Source organism: Pollicipes pollicipes, unplaced genomic scaffold (assembly GCF_011947565.3).
Source record: "Pollicipes pollicipes isolate AB1234 unplaced genomic scaffold, Ppol_2.1 Scaffold_7155;HRSCAF=8481_pilon_pilon_pilon, whole genome shotgun sequence".
Taxonomy (NCBI): domain Eukaryota; kingdom Metazoa; phylum Arthropoda; class Thecostraca; order Pollicipedomorpha; family Pollicipedidae; genus Pollicipes; species Pollicipes pollicipes.
Genome location: NW_023597015.1, coordinates 15177 through 23513, shown reverse-complemented (window position 1 = coordinate 23513; position 8337 = coordinate 15177). Strand labels below are relative to the sequence as shown.

At 49.4% G+C, this 8337-nt stretch overlaps 1 protein-coding gene across 1 annotated transcript; it reads right to left on the bottom strand.

Moving 5' to 3' along the window:
- Positions 1 to 5187: 5187 nt before the first annotated feature.
- On the bottom strand, positions 5188 to 6675 carry LOC119108988 (neuropeptide-like protein 31). The gene is made up of 2 exons (XM_037232534.1): positions 6512 to 6675; positions 5188 to 5335 (listed from the first exon to the last, which is right to left on the bottom strand). Exons 1-2 carry the CDS (start codon positions 6673 to 6675, stop codon positions 5188 to 5190), a joined length of 312 nt encoding a protein of 103 aa, XP_037088429.1.
- Positions 6676 to 8337: the final 1662 nt, after the last annotated feature.

Sequence of the window (8337 nt, the reverse complement as noted above, 5' to 3'; positions counted from 1 at the left end):
CAACTGCCTCATGATGGCCGTATAATCGATCAACGTGCAGTTTTATTCTATAGCTACATCAGTACGGGATGTTAAAACGGCATGTTTGCTGACCATCAGAACTGCGTCATATGGACGTCCAACCCAGCGTGTCTCACTGAGGTAACATGCAGCATATCACCCCATGCGCAGCAGAACTGGGTCACTTAGGTCCATTTCTGTTTTTCTCGCCATAGACGCAAGAGCCGCGCCACCGAGAGGGCGGGAGATTCGTCCCCCTCTATCGTCAGATAGGAGCGGGATAGTCTACGCTCTCCTAAAACCCTGCTTCTTGTAAGAGAAAACATACATATATTTTTGCTGAGAAGTCGTACCCTCATTATTACCAGAGTGGTGTTCCCTTACATATGTTCGCTTACAGAGGATTGCATTGCTGCAAAAGTGCACAGACCACTCTGCCTAAGGCTTTGTTCCGAGATACGTTCGAACCCAAAGCGTCTGACGACCTTCAATGTAATATTTCTCAAACATTGCACGACCTCTGAAGGTCGCGCCATGTGATCGCGGCCGCCAGGACAGGTCACCATGCAGACAGGTCAGGTCAGCCTACCTCCAGCTGCTGTACCAACAGGAACTTCCAAAGTACTCGTGTGCTTATGTGAAGAGGAAGTTACCTTTTGTGCCACAGGATCAAACGGATTTGCGATTTTCATCTCATGCAGTCAATAATCATTGCCTCATCTGACTGTCAACATGGCTTGCAAAGTGATGTTCCCCAGACTGCGATAAAGGACAGACACCCAAGTGCTGAGAAAGGAGTACACAGGGGACATGAAGATTTCAACCACCATCCGGCTGAACTTCCTGATCACTAATAATAAACAATCCTAAGGAAGCAGCACGCAACAGCGTTTCCCATAGTTTGAGCGCAGTAGCGCACTCGGTGGCCAACTTCATCGCTTAACAGTCTGCACGTAAACGTGATATGCCCTTGACAAGAAACCTTGTGACGTGTTGAACCGTTTCAGTTTGTTAACAAAGTTTTCAACTGAAAACAAATGACTGCTTAGAATGAGTAGACTTTTCAGTTGGTTGTACATTTTCGTTCGGTTGTACAGGTTCAATAAGGTTCAGAAGCACGGCAAAAGCCTTGGTAATGGAGGAAGGACAGGGAAGAAAAAGGGTCCCCCCATGGCGAACGGCCATTCTCCCCCAAAAAGCTGGACTTGGCCCGCCCAACAAAAAATTGCAACTATATTTTTATCAACAAGTCAATAAACTAAAGAAAGAGGACGTAAAATGATTGTGTGGGATTGACTGACAGCGCTATTCACTTTGCAACGGCTCGGTGAAAATCGGAGGATTTGCCAAAGTTGTTCTAGGTTCTATAGAGATAGTAAGGATCCTTGAACGCAGGTTACAAATGAAAGTGGAGTGCCCAGTTTGTATCAAGGTGGCTAGCCCATGCTGGTCTGAGAATGTTTAACCCTCGGTCAGAACTGGTGGCTGAGAAAAGCTAAGCCAGCATTGTACAGATCATGCACGCTCGCAAGTTTTAGAACTCACAACTGGACGCCTGAGGTATGATTATGTTGTGATGCTGTCTCATGCATGTTGTTCCAACACACATGAGGGAAGCGGGATCATCTGATACGAAATCGCAACGGTGGACAAATAGCAGAAACAGAATCGTTAGTCTTGGATTCTCATAGAATGTGGTCGTCCGAATACTCTGAGAAACTCTTGCTGTCATGCGGTTAAGACGCCTTTGCCGTAGCTTTGGATCACCGTGCACGCGTTTAGAAAGCATACCGCACTCGATCAGTGATCACTTATCTCTTTCTCGGCTGACGTTTTATGAGGACTCATGGATCAAAAGCGCTCATGGGTCAGAAGCAGACATCGGGTAAGGAAGTGCCATTTATTTTCATACTGGAGACATAACCAATAACGAAAGTATAACTCGCGACCTTATGCTCGCCTGCAATGAGCATAGAAGTCTTGCTGATGTCACCGCACTTGACGAACGAGAAGCCGGAGAACGCACTTGTACGTCTGTCATGAGGATCTCGCAGAGAAGGGAGGGCAACTACCCCTACCCGTTCATTTCTTCAAAACTTCTTGACATCTTGGAGTGTCTGTGGAGGCCACGTCAGCGACACTCGTTGTAGCACGAACCGATGCAGCAGGTGCTCTTGTACTGGTCGATGCAATCGTAGTTGGTGTAGCACTGGTGCTGGGGTGGGTAGGGGCAGTTCACGCCCACTTTCCACCCGTAGCACTTCCGGAGGCCAGAGCCGGACACCATCACAGAGACGGCCAACAGGAGCAGACCGGCGAACAGCAGGAACTTCATGGCTGGTGTGTGATGCCTCTGGGCCGGAGAGATCTTTTGTACTTGTCCAGCCGGAAAAAACGCACGCTTTTTCTGGCAGTTCCGCTGATCGCACAACCGGCTGCAAGAAGCAGTGATAAAATATTCAGGCGAATAAAGCTACACAACCGCCCTGTCACGTGATTGCAATAACCTGCCAGTGAAACTCGGAATTGCCCCACCAGTATTTGTCGTCATGCATATCACGCCATGACCATATTTGCAGCTGTACCCTCATCGCAGGAGCGGCGGCATGCATTGCACGTGACTCGTTAAATGATGTCAGGGGATGTTGAGCCCTAGCGTGGCAGCCGCGTTGGTTATAGATTTGAACTGTAGCTGTCTGGCTGTTTGGCAATGCATGTAACCTATTTGGGGCCATCAACGTCACCTTTTGCATCACTCATTTCTGTGCGAAGGCATTTGTTGAGCTTCCACGAACTCTGTCAGAAGATTTATGTTTGCCATGGTAATGGCTGGAAGAGCGCTGTTGCAATTCAAATGACCGATGTGATGCAACTAATCTACGACAATGGTGTCATTTTCCTTCCTCGGATCCACAACGGTTAACCTGATTGCATCCAAGCCTGTCGCCACGTGTCGCGTGCAGTGGAACTGGGACCTCCGTCTGTTTGTAGGGAAAAAGTTGGCGGGCACGCTTTCACGGCTTTGTAGATTCCACAAACCGTGACACAATCGGTTTTTCCAGTTGCCCTGGGTATCTGAGAATGACCCGCCGTTTCCAGAATATCACCTGACTTGCCAGCATTTGTCGCATCACGACACTTTATGACGCGGCCCGGTGGCTATCCTTGACTAGGCCCGCTTCCAGAGAGTGCTGCGGTCCACTTTTCGGCGGCATATGATCCAAGATACACAAAGATGATGTTAATGAACTTAAGTTGCCGCAAAGGCCGTTTAGCGTAGCCACACTATTTTCCTGTAAATTTTGGACACGCCCACGCTTTTGCATCCCTTTGGACCCGGAATAACTCCGCGCATGCAGGCCTGCGCATCTTCAACATTACGACATTACCATCGAGAGCTGTATCTCCAGAGGTTGTCAATAGAGCGCCTGGCGAATCGATCGATCCACCGCGATCCGGATCGACAAGGCGGCCAGTGGAGCCGGCACGACAGCCGGTAGGTACTCGGGACACTGGGACGGAAGAGCCCTCAGGCACTGAATGGGGAAGGTCATATGCCCATAGTGTTCTATCCTCCCCCTGCTGGGAAGGGTGAGGGGTTCTCCGGAAGTTCATTGGGGTGGGTTGGACGCGTGTCAAAACTTGTTTTGACAAGGCCAACGCATGCCTGCCTTAGAATGTTCGCCCTTTTTCGGAATCGACTAGTTAAATAGCTATGTGGAATATTTTTGGGCATGCGTGCTCGCATTTTTAAGAAGTTACGCTATCGATGCCCGGTTTTGAAGTTTCTGTCGAAATCAGTGCCGTTGGCTGCTGCAGTCAGTATTAGATGGGCGGCGATGGGCGTGCGAAACACACCATTCATCCCATTTGTTCCTTTGAAAAGATAAGGCTAATGCGTATATTTCACGCATACAGCTTGGACGCCCATTCTCCGGCCGGGCTAGTAGTTAGAACGACACAACCAATGAAGATTTAGTGATTACGTCGGGAGTTATCGGTGCTCTAAATACCAATCCGCGCACAAGGTCTCTAAATTCAACATCCGAAATATTCGGCGTGGGATAACCTATACAAACTGGTTTTATTTGAAGAACTGTCTTGACGTATTATGAACCGATTCGCGGTCGTTTTCGTCCGACCATTAAGAACCGCATAATGTTAATTGCGGCTGACGCCGCGCGGTCTGTAGAGACTGCAACGCCAGGTGCCAGTGTTTTTGCTTCTTGAGTCAAGAGCGCGCTTAGTCAAAATTGATTTAAGCGATTACTTTCAGTTGTCCAGTCTGGCAAAAGACTGAGCATCTCCAGGCGAAGATGATTTGGCCATGCCACTATAAATTGTTAGCTCATTTCGATATACGATCTACGTTTCATGGACCATGGACCAATGGACTATGGTCCCTGAATCCATCCAAATCTATGAACCAGTCAATATCTCTGTTGGACCCCCGAAATTCCTGACTTCGCTCCTGACTGTTATGGGTTTACAAATACCACACTGCACCAATTAAACGTTGATAGCACAGAAACTTCATTTGAAGCAGTCATTAGATAGCTAGTTAGTTATCATTGTTGGTTTCTAAATCTGGGCAAATTTGTAGCATCTGATTCCCTCAGTCTAGGCTGTTCTGGTTAAAAAGGCGGAGAGAAAAATCAACGAAGAAAACGAAGCAACTTGGCATCATCTAAATCAAGTGAGCCGAATCCGGTGATTTCTCTTTGAGCGAGGGGACATTAGCCAACGGAGGGATCTTCGTCAACCGCTGTTTCATCTTCCAGACGTTAACAGCGATCTTTTGATCACTCGGGCGCAAACCGGCGGGATTTAGGGTGCCCTCTTGTTGTTTAGAGTGCTAGCATCTCTCTTGGCCTCAGGAGCGTCTGCAAACTTGGGAGGCGCCCTTTGATACATCGGAGAGGGGTTTATTTGTTGCTCGCACGTTTCTTATTGAGGTCATACCTTCTCATACTCATAACAAGATACGGAGAAGTCGGACGAGTCCTCGGGCCAGATGAAGGACGGATGAGAGGCGGCCTTTAGAAAGAAAATACTGTATGTTAGCAACAAATCATAGACAATTTTACAGCAGCGAATTATTGGCGCATCACCATCCACGATAGTCAGATTACGACACACACAAAATCAGCATTCGTTGACCAATAGATTGACTACCAGATCGAGCTTCTAGTAGTAGACGCCGAAGCCGTTGCCGCCGTAGCTGCCGTAGCTCTCTGGATCGGTGGCCGTACCGCCGTAGCGACCGTCGTAGCCGTTCCAGTAGTTGTTGTAGCTACGGCCCGAGCTGGAGTACCCGCCCAGCGGGCCGGCGAATCTGCCAATGAGCCGCACAGTCAAGGACAGTGCCGATGTTTTCGTACGCGGTGTCCGCTGGCTTCCATACGCAATTGGTAGTCTTAGCCGGAACGGGAGACAGGGAAGTATTCCATTGCAACAGGGTAACTGAGCTGAAAAAGTGAAAAAAGTAAACTCAAACGGAGCAGCTGACCACAAATAACAGCAAAATCTCAAGGGTTTCGCAAGATTACGTTTTTGAACTGTAAATCGCAACACGCTGTTCGTCACTGAGCCCACATGCTGACATTGAACTCAAGCAACAAAGACAACCATTTAAGTGGAGTATGCGTATCACATATTGCCATAACATGAAATACAGCATGCATCAACAGGCATCACATAACAGGCATTATGACGGCACATACAAACGTGTAGGGTTGTTATGTCTCACATGTGTCATGACAATACATGGCATGATTGCAATGAACACTTTGGCTCTAATTCATAATGTGATAGAGGACAAGAACTAAGTCATCAGGGATCAAGCTCACCAGTGGTATCGCCCAAACATCCAAGCACATCGTCGTCGTCATTCGGGCTTTACGATGAAGCCTGCTGCCGAGGCTGTGTGGCGTCACCTGCCTCTCACGCTGGCAAGAAGGCCGGGCACGGCGGGGAATGAAACCCCGTACCTCTGGTTTCACAGACGCGCGGCGGTTACCGCAGATCAACCACTTCACTATCACGCTACCGTTTACGACGTTTACCACTACACCATCGGCATGGCTATCTAAGAACTTCTTTATGAGCTTAGATAGAGGTTCCCACAGTGTGCCGTTAGTGTCTAAGCACATATGTGTATAGACCTTGACATAGCCAACGAGGGACACGCCATAGCCAAGCATACAACTCACGTCTCTTCATAGAAGCCAGCGAAAAAAAGATGATATGCTCTCAGATGTACTCTGACTGTCGGGTCCAGGTCCCATTTGGCTAGATACGTTCCTGTTCGATTTTCTTGCATAATTCAGGTTAGGCGTTTCGTTGGTGTTGAGTATTGAGTAAAATGTAGTCATTTCCGGCCTATGTGCAGGGTGCACCTGGCTGGAGGTCAAGGACTCGACAGACCCAAACAGGGCGCAGAAAAATAATCTGTAAGTCCAGTACCGCTCCGACCTGCACAGCAGAAATTAGCACGTACCCTCCAGCGTACCCTCTGAAGCGGCCGTCCGGTCCAAGTCCGCCCAGCCGTCCGTAGCGTCCGTAGCCAGAGTAGCCGAGGCCGAAGCCACCGAGCAGGCCCTGGTCTGCCGTCTGCGCCAAGCAGAGGGCCACCAGGAGGGCCAGTGTCAGGCCGAATACGACTGCTCGAGACATGACGGAGCTGCGGTTGGGCTGAGCTCGGGGTGAGGTGCAGGTGTGTGTGTGGTGATGCCGACACCCAACACCGCTCTTATACCCGCCCGCGGGGAGCCGACCCCCCAGCGCACGTTCTCCCACGGCTGACGCCTCGGGGCATCTAAGACCATCCGGTGTCCCTCGACATGCCCGCCGACTCCATGTGGGGTGAGCCGACTGTCCGTGACCTCTGCCGATCGTTCAACAGCAGCGCCCAGGGCCAGGTACTGTCTGCGGTCAGCTGTGTGCTCCCTGCCGGGTCCCGGAGACCGGCAGAGAGACGCCTGAGACCCTGCACAACCCATGATCCTACCGCTCACGCCTAGGGGCTGTTGTCGAACGATCAACGGGAGCCACAAGGATTCGGCGGACACGCTGATGAGCCCAGATGGTCTAAGACATTCAGAGGCCGGGGTGCAACATTGCATCTCTGGGGAGGGGGGGGGGGGGGGGTGGCATGCCCTCCATGTTGAGTTGGGCTTCCAATGTTGGGCTGGGGCCCGCGATATTGTGCTGGGCCCCCACTACTTTGGCTGGGTCTTCACAATGTGCAGCCTGGCCCCCGGTACCAGAAGTTTTTTGAAGTAAAGATTATTGAATATTTTTTAGGGACTCATAATTTGGTCGCATACAACTACACTTACAAAACACAGTATACATAACACGAGCGGGCAGGCGTTTGGGCTCATTGAGGAAGCATCTGCCTCGACAGCGTAGATGCCAAAATAAGGCCCAGATATAGGATGGTGAAAATTTTGAAAGTGGACCGATTGCTCACAGTGCGGCAAATTTTTTTGTGCGCCTTCATTTCGCTGGCTGCTTTTCAAGAGATAAGACTTGTCGCAGCATTTAGGCGGAAACAAATTCGGGAGCTTGAAACTGCTAGAAACAATGACAAAAGCCATAATACTGGAGGTTCTCTTTTAAGAATTAAGTCACATAATCAGGCCCATCTGTCATATGTTCCTTATCTGGACCCTGCTCCTGACCGCCGGTGGCCACTGCACTGGCCCGGATGCCTCAAGCATGACTGACTGCGAACTGATCGTATGGCTGCTTTGTTGCATACTTTTGGATCAGCGTCACTACTACATGTTGTATGAAACATGTGCTGGACAGCTGCAACAGTATCTTTTTCCGAATTATCTTCTCTCACACCACACCATCGCAGAAAAATAGCCTCCAGGCAGCTGCCTGCCTTAGGTAAGAATTGGTCCGACGGACACTTCACTGCCAATCATGCAATGTATACGACTTGGCCTGCTTTTGTGTGTAGACAGGGGCGTAGCCAGAGCCTTTGCAAGGCCGACAAAAGCCCATCTTATGGTGATACCCCCCCCCCCAAAAAAAAACGGCTATGGCTTACTTGTTAACTAGTGACACCGTTTCCTTCGTTTTAGTGTTATTTTTACCTTGAAACCAAAACAGAAACCAAGAGCTACCGTGAGCTCAATTCTGTTCGTATTTTGAGGTAAATAAACTGCAGAAATCAGGCGCTGAACGACTGAATGGAGTAAATCACCGCCGCTCTTAATTTTCAATGGTTAGCTGACTCCTTCCAAACCGATAAAATTCAGAAGCCTTGTCAATTTTTTTGTTTGAGCTCGAAAGACATTGAGGACATTGTGAAGGTAGATTGTA

What these genes read in the sequence shown, in the direction of transcription:
- LOC119108988 (XM_037232534.1), bottom strand. Translation starts at nt 6,675, where the DNA reads ATGTCTCGAGCAGTCGTATTCGGCCTGACACTGGCCCTCCTGGTGGCC. An exon ending in CCGGACGGCCGCTTCAGAGG is followed by an intron (nt 5,336 to 6,511) that starts GTACGCTGGAGG and finishes GCTCATTGGCAG; the next exon opens with ATTCGCCGGCCCGCTGGGCG.